Below are 14,715 nucleotides of genomic sequence, written 5' to 3'. Positions count from 1 at the left end.
CCCTTCTCCCCTCCGACCAGGTCGGCGTCTGCGCGTTCCTGCCAGCGTCTCGTACCTCTCCCTAGGGCCATCATTGGTCTTGATTGGCCCGTACTTGTCCTCGAATGCCTTCATCGCAATTGTTCCTTGCAACCACTCAACTGGCTCCCAAGTCGGCTCTGCGTAGCCCGTCCATCGCACTAGTGCTTACCTGAATTCCCCTCGTCCGCGCTTCTTCCATCTCGCGCAGAGAATCTCGTCGACATCCCACAGATCCGTGCCGGACTCATCTTGTACCGGTGGTGGCTGTGCGTCATCTACCTTTTGGCCAGGAGCCGGATCTTGATGCGCCCGCCGCAAAAGGTCAACATGAAATCGCGGGTAAATTGAGCCACGAACATCGAGCTCAACGACGTGCGAACTAATTACCTTCGTGACTGTGTACTTGTGATGCAGCCAGTCGAGCTTCTTGCACGGTCGTGGCGATCTGTAGTTTGCCATCGAGAGCCACACCTTGTCACCAACTTCAAATCGCTCCGCAGGCTGTCGCTTTGCGTTGGCAGCCTCTTCTTGTTGTTGCTGTGAGGAGGCCATCACTGCTTGCATGTACTCATTGACCTCCTGCAGGCGACTGAGTAGGCTATCAGCTCTGCTTTCTTCTCTATGCCTCGGTGGCTCTTCCGATTCCTCGACGCTGATGGGAGCGACGTGGTAACCATGCTCAGCGAAAAGGGGCTGATCTTGGTTGCTGCGGATTCACGATTGTTGAGTGCCAGCTGCGCGGCAGGGAGCAGTTCTCCCCAGTCGTCCTGCACGTACGACACGTAGGCTCTCAGGTAGGCCTCGACCTCCTGGTTCATTCTCTCTGGTCCTCCGTCCGTCTGAGGATGATAGGCCGTGCTCAATTTCTGCGTGACACCTGCAAGACGACAGAACCTCTTCCAGAACCTACTTAGCCAGTTGCTCCCGCGGTCGCTGACGATGGACCGTGGCATTCCGTGAAATCGGTAGTGACACTGGAGAAAACGGTTTGCACACGGCTCAGCTTCCATGTTGTCCATCACCTCGAGGGTCACAGCCTTTGTCAGTCTGTCCACAATCACCCACAGGTACCTTGCCTTGCTCGGTCCAGTAGGCGGCAGATCTGTGATGAAGTCCATGGACAAATGGCTCCGGGTCGATCTGGAATCGGCAGAGGCTTGAGAAATCCCCTTTTCGACTGGCGCCAGATGTGTGCTCTGCCGCAGGTGTCGCAATTGGCTACGAACCGGCGAACAAGCTGGGACTGTCCAGGCCAGTAGAATCGCCGAGCCACAATAGCCAGCGTACCTTCCCTGCCGGGATGACCGGTCGCAACAGAGTCGTGCGACTGCTGCACAATGCGGGTTCTCAACTGGTCTTTCTCAGCTTCCTCCTGGTTACCCTCCTCTCCGGATCCACCCGGCACCCAAATACGGTCTCTGAATGTCAGCCTTTGCCTGCGTCGATCGCACATTCTGAAATCTGGATCTTCAGGCCCAGCGAGGGCGGGAAGGCACGCTCGCGATCGCGGACTGCCATAGGCTGCCCCGAATATCGAGTCCTTCGCCACCGTTTCGTCCCAGAGTTGCTGCAGGTCCGCTTCCTCGAAGACCTTCATCTCCGGCAGGGTGGATGCCTCTGAACAGTCAGAACCCATCGCGTTAATACATGCTCTTGTCGATGATGGAATGGCACTATCCGGTATCAACTGTATCATTCTTCCTTGTTCCCGCTCGTCGTCAATGCCATGTGGCTTGTCTTGTTCACGGCGGGACAATGCATCGGGCACGACAGCCTCGCTGCCCGGTCGATACTCGAGCTTGAAGTCGAACTGGGACAATTCGGCTGCCCAACGGCTCTGCCGTTCCGTGAGCTTCTGGCGTGTCATGAAATACTCCAGGTTGCGGTGGTCGGTAAGGATTGTAAATGGGCCGCAGCTCCTAAGTTCGGCGTTCCAGTTGTCGAGACATCTCATGATGGCAAGCATCTCCTTGTCGTGAATGGGATAGTTGTACTCCGCTGGCGAAAGTCGCTTCGAGAAGAAGGCGCATGCGTGTCGACGCCCATCTGGGCCTTCCTGCGACAGGACGCCTCCCAATGCGTAGCCTGAGCAATCCGTCTCCAAAAAGGTCGGGAGGCTCGGGTCCCACTGCTTGAGCACCGGTGACTCGCAAAATCGTCGCTTCAGCTCCTGAAACGCCTCGTTCTCCGCTCGTCCCCAACGAAAGGCAGTTCCTTTCTTAAGCAGGGCATCCAGAGACTGCGTGATCTTGGCATAGTCGGGGATGAAGATCCGGTAATAGTTGGCGAAGCCCAGAAAGCTTCTGACACCCTTCACCGTGGTCGGGGCCTCCCATTCGCGGATGGCGCGCTGCTTTTCGGGGTCGCAGGCGATTCCTTTCCTGCGTTGACGATGAACCAAGGTACTTGACCTCTTGTACCGAAAACTCGCACTTCGCTGGGTCTAGGTGCAGCCCAGCGTCGGCGAGTGCTTGGAGAACTCGTCGCACCTTAGCCTCATGATCCGCCTTCGAACCGCTCGAGTAGATCAGTACATCATCCAGGTACGCTGTGACAAAGTCGTCCAGCCATTCGCGCAACACACTGTTCATGTATCGTTGGAATGATGCCGGGGCGCCGCTCAGGCCGAAAGGGCACACGAGCCACTCGTAGAGCCCAAACCTCGTGCGAAATGCGGTCTTTCCCTCATGTCCCGGAGCCATGCGGATCTTATGGAAAGCGGCCACCACGTCCAACTTGGTGAGCCACTTAGCCTTGGCCAGATTCTGCAGGGTCTCCGCGATGAGGGGCAGTGGGTATCGGTCGCGCTTGGTGATTGCATTCAGCGCTCGGTAGTCGCAACAAAATCGCAGCCCTCCATTCGGCTTCCGCACAAACAGCACCGGCGCGGCAGCCGCTGAGCTACTCGCTCGGATGAATCCTCTGTCCAGCAGGTCTTTCAGAGTCTTTCGCAAGACCAACAGCTCTTCTCGTGACATGTTGTAGAGTGGGCCCCACGGTAGGGGTGGCTCGTTGCCGTTCTTGTCAGGCTGCAGGTTGACTTCATGATCCACACCCGGTCGATGTGGCGGCAGCTTCATTGCCTCTTCTGGTGAGAATAGGTCGCGGAATTCTTTCAGCACTTCTGCCGGGACCTTCTCGCTCGGATCGACTGGCGGCTTCGGCTGAAGCGCCCTCTATATCCGACAAACTGATTGCATGAATCGAGATCGCGTTGCACTTCTTGCGTCTCTTTGCGCGTCGACACTCCGCCGTGAATACGGCTGCCGACACGAGTCTTGCGCTTCGAATCGCGCGTATCTTGGCGGGCTCTTCCTGCCCAATGAGGCGTATCGTCACACCTGCCCTCCCATGGTACATTCGCTGCTTGGCAGCATCGTACACGACGTGATTTCTCTCCATCCAAGGCCGGCCGAGGAACATGTCCTGGCCCAGGCTTGGGATCACGTATGCAAAGACACGTTCGTCAAATCCAGCTGTTTCGACCACAACAGCCACGACCCTGGGGATATGACACTCTTCGCTGACTCTGAGAATCCTCAATTTCTCGTGGTTTCGAGCCGACGAAGGGTATCCGCAGCTTCCGAACAAGGGCTTCGTCGATCACGGCATAGCAGTCACATCCACAGTCGACAAGGGCGCGTATTCGATAGCCTTGGTTTACCCGCGCGTTGACTAGTACAGTCCGACTATTCATTCGTGGCTTGAACGCTTCCCAGTCCCGGATGTCTGCCTTTGCAGGCCCCGGCGCCCGCTTTCGCCCGGGGCTAGTCTTTTCCCGCCGACTCGTCCTCACTGGATGCTGCGGTTGATTCCGAATCATCTGCGGCATCGGGTTTCTTCATGCGCGCAGCTTTAGGTCGCTGTTGCTTCCCTTCGCCAGGAAAGACCACCTGGGCTGGGCAGTCCACGATAAGGTGATCCGTCCGACCACAGCGATAGCAGCGGCGCTCATCCTTCGGCTTCTTATCGACATGTCGACGACCCTTCGACTCGTGGCCAATACGGTTGATGTCCGTCATCTTAACATCTCCGTCGGGGTCCTCCGGTTCCTCCTTGGGTCGTTGCCTTGGTAGCTGTTGAGGCGTCCGCTCAGTCGACGTCGGCTGCCTACCGGGTTTCAGTCTCTCCAATCTGCCCGCAATTTCCTGAACTCGCAAGCCATCCCTGGTAGTCGTCGGTAGGACAGCTGTGACCAAACTCTCTTGGAGGCGTGCATTTATTGCGTTCTCTAGAAATACGATCTTTGCACTGTCCGGCCAGTCTGCTCCCCGGCTTCAGCTAATGCCTGTTCGAATCGGGGAAGGAAGGACGCGAGAGGTTGGTCTCGCGCTGCCGCATAGTTCTCAGCGCAGCAGCGCGGGATTGGATGTTGCTGTCCTGGTAGGTTCGGTCGAGGTATCGCATGAACTCTTGGGGTCGTAGCTACCCCAGGGCCTCCCGCGGCGTAAAAGGTAGCGACCACTTGCTGTGGTCGCTCGTCCAAACATGAGTTGATGTGGTACCAAAGTCCGCGATTTCCACTGTAGTAGTGTGCATCAAGGTCCAGCTTGTCTCGCATCTGCCTGGCCCAGGCGGAGTAGCTCTTCCGTGAGCCGTCATACTTGGGTGGGTTGGGCAACGGTTTCCGCGTTCCAGTACCGCAGGTTTTGGGAGGGCGTGCCCAAGCCAGGCGTGCTCGCCCAATCCTCGTGCCACTGGCGGCGATTGCAAGTCGGCGCTCTGCGGCTGCGCTCGCCCGAGTTGCTCCATCAGCAAGGAAAGTTGGTCCTGTAGAGGGCTGAGAGTCGCATTGACCGCTTCTTGAATGCGTTGGTCAATCCATTGCTGCTGGAGACTTGGGCTCACTCTGCTGGTCCATCCTTACGAGCAGTCTGCAGCTTGCGGTGTTTAGAAGGAGCTCTAGATATGTGAAAGGCTGGCCCGGAGTTTATTCAACAAGCAGGTGCCTAGGTGTTGTCTATCTAGAGCTAAGGAGGAAAGGAAGCTGAACTCGAGGCGTAGCCTCGAGTGCGAGCTTATATTGCCCTTCACGGAATGTTCTCGCAGATTCCGGGTCCGCGGAGCGGGGCCGGTGTTGCCACCGGAGCACGACCCACCGGACCCGGTACAACCGGGTCCACCAGCCGGGCATAGCCCGTGACACGTCGTTCGGTTTGGCTCTGCCCTCGGTCAATGACTGGCCAACCTGTACATCATCAGGTGACAGGTTCTCGTGTGGATCCCATCCGCCGATAATTCATGGTAGTAATTTGACGGCCAGTCTTGAACCGTTGATGGCACTACACATTCGCGGTAGTCCCAGTTTAACAGCACGGCGGTGCCACTATCCATGCCATTTTTGACTGTGGTTCGAGAGGAATGTTCATCGGACACATCCCTTGTACATGCGATGACCGCTCAGGGCGGCGTAGTGACGTCGTGATCCTAGGGATCTGCTACTTACAGAGAGTACGTTTGTGTGCCCCTTTCCCTGTGCGACTATGTAACCTATGTTGACGCGTTGACATGAACCTTCCACATTCGGTTGAGGACACATTGTTGTGACACCTATCCTCGCTTGACTTAGGTTGTGGCTCACGTTACCACCTCAGCCCCATACGTTTTGCGTAAAGGCCCTTGGGGGATCTCCTCCAGGGTTGATACATTCATGCATCAGCCCGGGTGGTCGAGACAATGGCGAGGAGGCGTAATCAGCTAGGCCAAGCGAGGATAGGTGTCACAACAATGTTGTCCTCAACCGAATATGGAAGGTTCATGTCAACGCGTCAACATAGGTTACATAGTCGCACAGGGAAAGGGGCACAAAAACGTACTCGGCAGTAAGCAGATCACAATTCACGTAATATCCATACACGAATTTTTAGTTAGCAGGAGTGGCATCCCTCCCCTCTCCTTTTATTGCACGTTACGAGCGCCTGATGCCAAATGTTGAAGTAATACAAGTGCCAATGTAGGTCGTCTCACTGAATCTTGGAAAAGTATATAAGCATCAAAAGCCGTCTCAAATAGGCCAGCAATCACCACTGCGTTTTCCTCGCCATAAAGTATTTCGAAGAAGCTCAAACCAAGGTTCAGAATGTACGTCCCAGTGCACCTACTTCGTGACTTGTCCAAAGCCAGAATTGCTGAATCCTACCCTAACGAAAGCAGAGCAATGGCTTGTTGCGATATTGAGCCACTCGTCAATGCGTGTCAGTGGATCACGAAGTACCGCAAGGATGGGTCGTCTTACAGGGCGAAAGTATCGGACTGTGGACAGACGCGTTGCAAATGGTCCAGCAGCTATATCCCACCACAGCAGTGAAAGCGCGAGCAAGGTGCTCGTGTCCTAGCTGACAACCCATACTCTCAACGTATCGATTCGCATTGAGGAACTGCTAAGGACAAGGGAGGACTCGACGGAGAAGGAGTGGGGCTTTGAGTGTTGTCTCTTAGGCCTGAAAAATTGAAAGCTTTTTATCGGCTTTCCTCAGGGCCGCTCGTATCTTCGAGAGGCTATAGAGATCGTTCTCTCGCCTTGCGTAGTCCTCGCCATCCAGTGTCCATCCATCAGTGCCTGCCTTAGATCCCAGTTCATCTCCTTCTCGCTTGCATGAATCAAAGTCAATAATTATAGGATTATCTCCATCCATCATGATGTTTGACGGGTTGAGATCATTGTGCACAAGCCCCAAGTTATGCATATGACGAACACCTGCTTCAATCCCATGCAGACAACGAGCCATGTTAAAAGGTGTCCCATCTTTTAATATCTGCGAGAGAGTCAAAGAGTGCTTGGCAAAGCCAAGCCCTGTTATCCTACCGTCCTTAACAATGCAGCCCAGGTATTGCACAATGTTGGGATGTGGGTGCATTCTTAGGACCTCGCACGCTTCCACCTCAGTCAGGATCTGATGGGCGAAATAAAAATTATCAAAACAACTTTCATAATATAGAAGCCTAGGTCGTTTGAGGTAGGAGGTGGAAGGTAGAGGGTCGGGAGCTCGAGTGAACTCGGGATTAGCTAAAGGCCAGACATGGTCCGCAGGTATTCTGGTCGTATCTAGCTCATTGACGTCTATCTTCGAGGAACTGAATATGCGTTGGTGGGTTTTGGCGTAGAAGTATTCGCTGTTGGCTCCTTGTAGGATGATCTTTGTGTGATCAAAAATGATGTCGTTGTGGACAGGCTCTTCACTGCAGTGAGGTTATTCGAACTGGTTCAATTGGTTATATCTTGTGTAACTAGGGAAACGTGTCCCATACAAACTGTGTGCAAAGACCTTCCTCCCTGTGTCTCACCTCTTACTCGCACGTGACTAGCGCGGTCGATTAGTTATACGTGCGCGATCGGTGCCTAGTGCACAGGTGGATCCAACACTGGAACCTCTTTCTAAATCGATGATCGCGCACTAATCAATCCACCAAAAACACACCAAACACAGCGAATTAAGATGAGATAGGAAAACACGAACAAGAACACCAACAAACTCCTACCACGATGCATCACTATGTTGGATAGTGTGCTCTGACTGTAGCTCTCCTCCCCACACTGGGTGTGTTCTGCCACACGCCATCATGGGCCGCATTTCGAGCGCCGGATGCGCTAGCTGATTCCATCGGTCCCACGTTGAATATGGACACGAGGATCTCCTCGTTAATGTGAATGGAATAAAAGAACGACGGTAAAGCAGAAGAAGGGAACGAAAAACCGATTAAATCTCGTCGAGAATTGTTGTGTTATTGCGATGAACGAATCCTTCCACCCTCACGTTTAGCTGATTGTCGCTAATAAACTGCGTGAGGGCGCTGTTTGGTGATGCCTTCGTCATAGCATCGGCAGGGTTATCTGCGCCGTTGACCCAACGGATTTCCGCAATATCCCTTGATTCATATGCCTGCCTCAGCGCCATGATATCTATCATGAGTCGCTTCTCTGTTGTGGTGCCAAGTTTGACGAGGCACTCATAGAGGCTATATGAATCTGTGCAAATGACGAGCGGGATTTGCTTCAGATCAAGGCGTTGTGCGATCGTATTGACCGTTTGCTTGATCACAAATGCGAGATCGAAGCCCGATGTCAATCCATAGATCTCTGATGCAAGAACGCTTCGAGTAACGCGCTTGCATTTAGTTGAGCTCCAATGAAGAATGTTTCCGCGGATGGAAAATGAATCGGTTGATTGCGCGGTCTCATTGGCGATGATAATCACAAAGCCGATTTGAGAGCTTAAATCCTTATTGTTGGCGAATGATCCATCGGTGAACACAAAGATCTTCGCGCTCTCGAGATCGATGGGTATGTAACATAGGCCACGGTCGGGATTGTTGATCTGCCATTCAATCCGCTTGTTCAAAGCCTTGAAGTCGGTATTAACGGGCTCTTGGGCTTGTGCCGCAACGGAACAATCGTATGTTGCTTCGGGTTGGCAAATCGAAGCGATATATGCCCCGGGCGCGTTGAGCAGCATAATCCTGATGCCTACTTGATGCCTGAAGATTGATCTCCTCGAGGTTTTGGGCTTGGCCCTTCTGCCTGACGATGACACAGCCATTTTGTATGGTCAGGCGGCTGCCGTTAAAGTCGCAGATGGAACCTTCTTGGAGAATCTCTTTGGCTTGGCCTTAAAGCAGAGTTCTTTCTCCTCGATCTTGAGAATGCATCTGTGCCAACAATGAATGTGTCATCCGTTTGCAAGGCCGCGATGCCAAACAGGTCCTTGTCGGCGATGTTGTTTGCCGTGATCAGAAGGCACGGGTCAAACGAAGAGGTTTCCATATTAAGCTTGCGGCAGTGATGGTCGTGATATGTGTTGAACCAGTGGGCTCCTGCCTCTGCGATGCCATATAGCGGCTTCACGATTCGCAGGATTGTTCCCTCTGGATATCTTCTTTGAGTTCTTGAGGAAGGGCTGCAAGGATGACACGGGCCAGCTTGGTCTGGGATTGTGTGTATGCCATCGTGATGTCTCTGATCATGATGAACATATCCCGTGTGCAGAGAAACGGTGCTAAGGCCAAGGCCACGCGTTGTGCGGGCCGGCTGATAGGGGCTTGTGTGAGGATCCCACGTTTCCATCATCATTGTATCCTTGCACAACGAGGCGTGATTTCTCGTATGGCGTTGCAGTATTTCTTCCCTTAACCTCTCTGACCATTCGTGATTTGAAGACACGATATCCACCATGTTTATTCGCATCGAATTCTTCGGGTACAATGACCCCAGCGGCGAGGAGGTTCGTGAGCTCGAGTGTGTCGGAAGCTTCAAATGGGAAACCGGTGCTTGTGATCTTTCCTTCAGCTCGTAGCCGCTTGGCGCCGAGATGTTCCATTTCTTTTCGAACAAGAAACGCATTAGCTTCATGATGAACGATAAATTGAACGGGTGAGCAAACAATAGTGGATTCTGATGTGCCATTTGTGCAGCATCCTTCCTAGGTCGGCCACGCCTGCGCGGCCTCTTTGGCTCAGGGTATTCGAAAGGTTTGGGTTGGTCTTCTGTGGTAGGAAGAGGAAGAGGTTGTTGAGTTGTGGGTGGAAGGGGAAGAGGGTTTTGAAGAGGATGTTGTTGATCGGATTGTGTTGAGGGAAGGAGTGATTGTTGTGTTGATGGGTCTGTGCGGCTAGGGCTAGGGTCGGGTTGCAACTGAGGAAGGAGCGATTCCGGGTGACGATAGTACGGTTGGACGCATGTACTGCGAAATTTCGCTGGTCCGTTGTCCAGGTCAACTGCGATTTCCGTATCCGTCACCTCGAGCACTTTATATGGGCCTTGCCATCCGTGCTTCTCGCGAAATACGCGAACTTCGCTTCCTAGCGCCAGGGATAGGGGCAGGCGCAACGCTGTATCAGGCCCATTACGCGTATTTAACGCGGTCTGAACCTTCCTCTGGGCGTTGATCTTCCTCAGCTCTGACATCGTTCGCCACACCGCCTTAGCTCTTGCCATTGCGGAAGGTGTAGGCGGCGAATCCATCGTCATTCGAGGCAGAGCACCGAAGACGAGGAGGGTTGGAACGAGGCCATCCGGACCGGCTGTGTCGTTGACAGCCTTGAAAGCCATTTGAAGGACTTGATCAGGGCTCACGGTATCCTTCAGCTCTGCCTTTAATATATCATATGCTCTTCGGACGGGCACATGATACTTCTCAACCTTCCCAACAGCCCAATGTGCTTCCACAGGCACCTGATGACACGTTATTCCCATCAATTTCGCTTCTGCTTGGAACTCGGCAGCAGCGAAATTCGTGCCTGCGTCATGAGTGATCACATCGGGTGGTCCAAGGTATGTATCCATCCAACATTGTTTCAACGCGAGCCACGTTTCCTTGGCCGTCATGTTGGATAGGAATCTCCCTGCCTGATAGGCAGTGGCTTGATCAACAACATGGAGGACTGGTCTGCCACCCAATGTCATGACATCAACGATGACTTCGTAATTGAAGTCACAATCATCCTTCAAGCTGAACTTGAACCTTCGTGGCGGGTCGGATTTCATCTGACAGTAGTGGCAGAACTTCTTGATCATTTCCAGAGCTTCGATTTCCACATCATGGCCAGCCGAATTCAGCAGCTTGTGCAGCCGATACACGGATGGATGACCAAAACGCGTGTGGAGGCGCCGCAATTCAGCCTCCGTGAGATATGCCACTGATGCCTCTTGTTTCCGCAAGAAGAACCACGCGTGACCCCATCTTCGAATCACTGGAACGCTCACACCATTGCCAACGAGCTCGTTCGTGACGTTATTTAAATATACGCCGAGCCGATCCATATCAGCTAGGCATAGGAGGAATGGCGTTGGCACGTTGACTATATGAAAATCAACCTCTCCCACTGGTGTGTTCAAGGTGATCACGCCAAGTGGTGTTTCCAATCTTCCTGCACCAAATCTAACTGGTTCGGGCTTGCGATCATCACGGAATTGGACTGGGGGCATCTCTCGTTGGAGAGCACGCAGTTGTTCGATTCCTCCCGTCGATATGCATGCCGCACCTGTGTCCGGCATGATTCCTTGGAACGAGTCTTGAGAGTAACGATCTAGTATGAATTGTGTGGGTTCGTCACTGTTGAATAACTTGATGCCTACTGGAGAGATCCGATGATGGAAAGCTTCGTTGGACAGAAGGTCGCAGCAGCGTAGAACGATTCATAAGGGTCAGAGGAGTCAGAATCATCGGATTCCTCGGTGCTCGAGTCATCCTGATCCTGTGATTCCCCTTCATAGTCAGCCAAGAACATAGCATACGAACGAGATTGACCGTGGAAGCCTCTCTCTCGTAGATACTTCTCTTTGGCTGCTTTTCTCTCGTTTTCAGGATGTCTCGTTGAGAAACAACCTTCCTTGCCGCAAACGTAGCATTTCTTCTTCCAATTTGGCTGACGCCTTTGTGATTGACCTCTTGTTCCGCCGGAATTTCGCTGAAATTTGCGATCCACGAAGTGCTGATCATGTCCTCTATCCAGGTCTTGGGGATATTGGCCACTGGGTTGTTCAGATCGTTCATCTTGCATGGCAGATAGCGATGATCGAAGCTGTGATGCCAATCCCTCAAATGTAGGTGCGGGAGAGTATATCGCGAGTCGGAATTCAGGCACACCACGGCACGCCCTGAGCGTTGCATCGATCAGGCCACCTTCGCCGCCAGACTTATCCCCGAGTGCTCTCTACAGAGCCGCAATTTCGTAAGAAGGGCCTGGAGGACCTCGTCAGATGACTTACCGGGCATCTCAGCCCGAAGTCGGCTGAAGGTGAGGGTGCTCCAGTGGGTATGATACATCTTCTGGTTGATTTCGGTGTCAAAGTGCTCTTTCATCTTCTGATACATCTCAGCGAAGGTTAAATCAGTGCTGATTTCGTGTAGAAAGAAGGACTGAGCCTTGGCCAGAATCGAAGGGAAAACACCATGGAATTTAGACGGAGGAATGTTTGCTTGACGGCACACGCTCATGAATTTCCGGATCTTGTCATCGAAGATATCGTATGGTTCGCCGGTATAGGCTAGTTTCTTGTCCCATATCTTAATGAATCTAATCGTGAGATCGGCCTCAACTTCCTCGTTCTCGAATCGAACAGGTGGAATGCTCGTGTATGCATCTCGGAAGTTGGTAGTCCGTACGGGGAGCGTCTGCTGATACCGAGGGATTCGCGCCATTGATGCTGAGGCTCTTGCTGAGCGGGTTGATGGGTCTCAATGATCTGAGGGGATTCCGGTTCCGCCGGTCGGGTAATAGTTGGCTGCTGGATTACTACCGGTGCCGGTGACGATATAGCCGCTTTAACAGTTCCTTGGAGCAGCTTCTGTTTCACCTTATATGCCACGGTGTTTTCAGCAACCTCTTGACCAAGCAACTCGTTCTCATCCCATTCAGGAAGTTCGTTACTTGTTAGAAGGCCACATAAAGCTCGAGAGATGCTAGAGTTGGCCTTGCCCATATAGATCCCCCTAATTCTGAGAAGCGTCCGGAGTCTTGATCTAAGGCGTGGGTTGATTAGTTCGAAGTCATCATAGCTCCATCCCGTGAAGTCGTTATACAGATCCCCAAGCAGGGCAATTCCGTGGTTACGTTTATCCACCGTGTATGTTGCCACACAGCCTAAGAAGAAGCTGTTGCGGTGGACAAGGGAGGAGCTCTGGGTGATAGGTTCGTTGAGGAAATCCGCGTCGAAATGCCTGATCGGGAGTGAAGGAGCTCCACGATCGTCAGGTTCCGTTCAACGAGTTGCCTGTCTTCGAGAGACACGTTGGCCGGGGTATCCTGGGCTGTTGCCGGGGCTAGTGCGGCAGATGAATTGTCAGACATATTGACAGGCTGTGTGCTGAGAAACAGGGCACAGGGTGTCAATGAGGTTATCAATGTGCGATAGGGCACGCCTAAGGGTCGCTGATGACAGCAAAGCTTAGGCACGGTTGGATAACTAGAGTGGGCTCTGATGCAGAGTCTTCGTAGCAATCCGCGCGTTGTAGCAACTATCCTACCGTCAGGAGCTCGCTTTGCAGAGCGTGACGATAGGTTAGCTCTCTTCCGTCTTGCTGTTCTGTGTCACCTTTGCCGGGCGACACTGATCAGTGTGGACAGGCTCTTCACTGCAGTGAGGTTATTCGAACTGGTTCAATTGGTTATATCTTGTGTAACTAGGGAAACGTGTCCCATACAAACTGTGTGCAAAGACCTTCCTCCCTGTGTCTCACCTCTTACTCGCACGTGACTAGCGCGGTCGATTAGTTATACGTGCGCGATCGGTGCCTAGTGCACAGGTGGATCCAACAGTCGTCGTCTTTTTCGATGAAAATTTCGCCTTTTTCGCATATCTCCATTGCTGCCTAAGTGTTTAACTGGCTAGTATTAGCGTGATGTCAACGAATATGGAATAAAGTGACTACCTGCTATGGTTCGTGGGCGTCGGTTGAACGTCGTTGTCCAGGGAACGGAACGCGATCTGGGTAGCGGATGAGGTGCCTTGAGGAACGAAAGGTTCTTCCTTCCGCGTCCTTCGCCACACCTCCACATCCTCTACCCCCTACGCACGGACCGCATGCCGCTCCGTGCCCACCAGCCACTCTTCACCGCCACCTGTTCTTTTTCCCCACCAACCTTCCTGTTCCTGCTGCCCGTTCCCGTCCCGCTCCCGCCCCGGTCCCACTCTCCGGGGCCAACTCTCCTTTCTCGTACCGATTGTTCACAGCCATCACCGTGCACCATGCCACGAGAACACCCCGTCACGGTCTCGCCCGAGGAGGTTCGCCGCACTTTGGGTGATCTTGAATCGCAGAGATCCCAGCAGCGCCGTTCCTATCAACGACCTTCACCGCTTATCAGGGTTCCCCACGACGAGATCCTCCGCGTCTTGCACGATATGGACCGCCAGCGCGCCGAAGAACGATCCCGCCGCCGTGAAGCTCAATTCCAATATACCGCACACACGCAACAGCCGAACAACCCATCCCCGAGACGACCCCGAGAAGAGCAAGCGCCCTCCACTCCACCTCCAACGCAGCCAAAACACTCCCCTAGAAGACAAACGCAGCTGCCAGCGACTGCATCACCGAGACGACCTAGAGAGGGGCTATCACCCTCCACTCCACCTCCCACGCGGCTAAGGCGCTCCTCCAAAAGACACGCGCAGCCGCCGGCCGCTCCATCGCCGAAACGACACAGAGAAGAGGAGACACCTCCCACTCCACCCCACGCAGCCAACGCGCTCCTCCAAAAGACACACGCAGACGCCGGCCTCTCCATCACCGAGTCGATCCAGGGCGGAACAACCGCTTCGCCCTTCATCGCCCACACGGACGGGGCGCTTCCCCACGAGGCCCGGGCCTACGCAAGAAACCGTCCAACTCCAGCGAGACTCTGTCGAGTCTGCGCTACATCACCATGACGCCCGTTTCCGCTCTAAAGAGCAGGCATCGTCAACAAGATCCTGGTGCAACGAAGTTCCACGTGCCCTTCAGGTAGCAGCTCCTAGATCGTTCTACCAGGCGTTTACGGACGAGAGGACGTTGCCCATTTCTCACTGCGTCTTCTGCTATAGAAAGACCCCACCTTGCGAGCTCTCAACCATGCAGTGGAGGGGTCGATTGTCGCCCTCCTGCTGCAGGCGACCAGGACCATCCAGAAGTGTGGCGCTTGCCTTCCGCCGCACGAGCGCGCGGAGTTGACGTATGCCGCGAGTGTCGCGCCAGCTTCGACGGTGGACGGCTGCCCAAA

General features: G+C 53.6%; 1 protein-coding gene across 1 annotated transcript; it reads right to left on the bottom strand.

Moving 5' to 3' along the window:
* Nucleotides 1-572: 572 nt before the first annotated feature.
* HRG_00762 (reverse transcriptase (RNA-dependent DNA polymerase) domain-containing protein) lies at nt 573-3,101 on the bottom strand (the record flags this gene model as incomplete). The annotated part of the gene is made up of 7 exons (XM_044859233.1): nt 573-1,161; nt 1,248-1,351; nt 1,427-1,638; nt 1,768-2,402; nt 2,449-2,828; nt 2,895-2,943; nt 3,019-3,101. 7 exons carry the CDS (start codon nt 3,099-3,101, stop codon nt 573-575), a joined length of 2,052 nt encoding a protein of 683 aa, XP_044725633.1.
* Nucleotides 3,102-14,715: the final 11,614 nt, after the last annotated feature.

Source organism: Hirsutella rhossiliensis (assembly GCF_020360975.1).
Source record: "Hirsutella rhossiliensis strain HR02 chromosome Unknown scaffold00001, whole genome shotgun sequence".
In the NCBI taxonomy this organism is placed as follows: domain Eukaryota; kingdom Fungi; phylum Ascomycota; class Sordariomycetes; order Hypocreales; family Ophiocordycipitaceae; genus Hirsutella; species Hirsutella rhossiliensis.
Note: the sequence above shows the minus strand (reverse complement) of the source record. Positions and strands in the feature narration are given on the sequence as shown.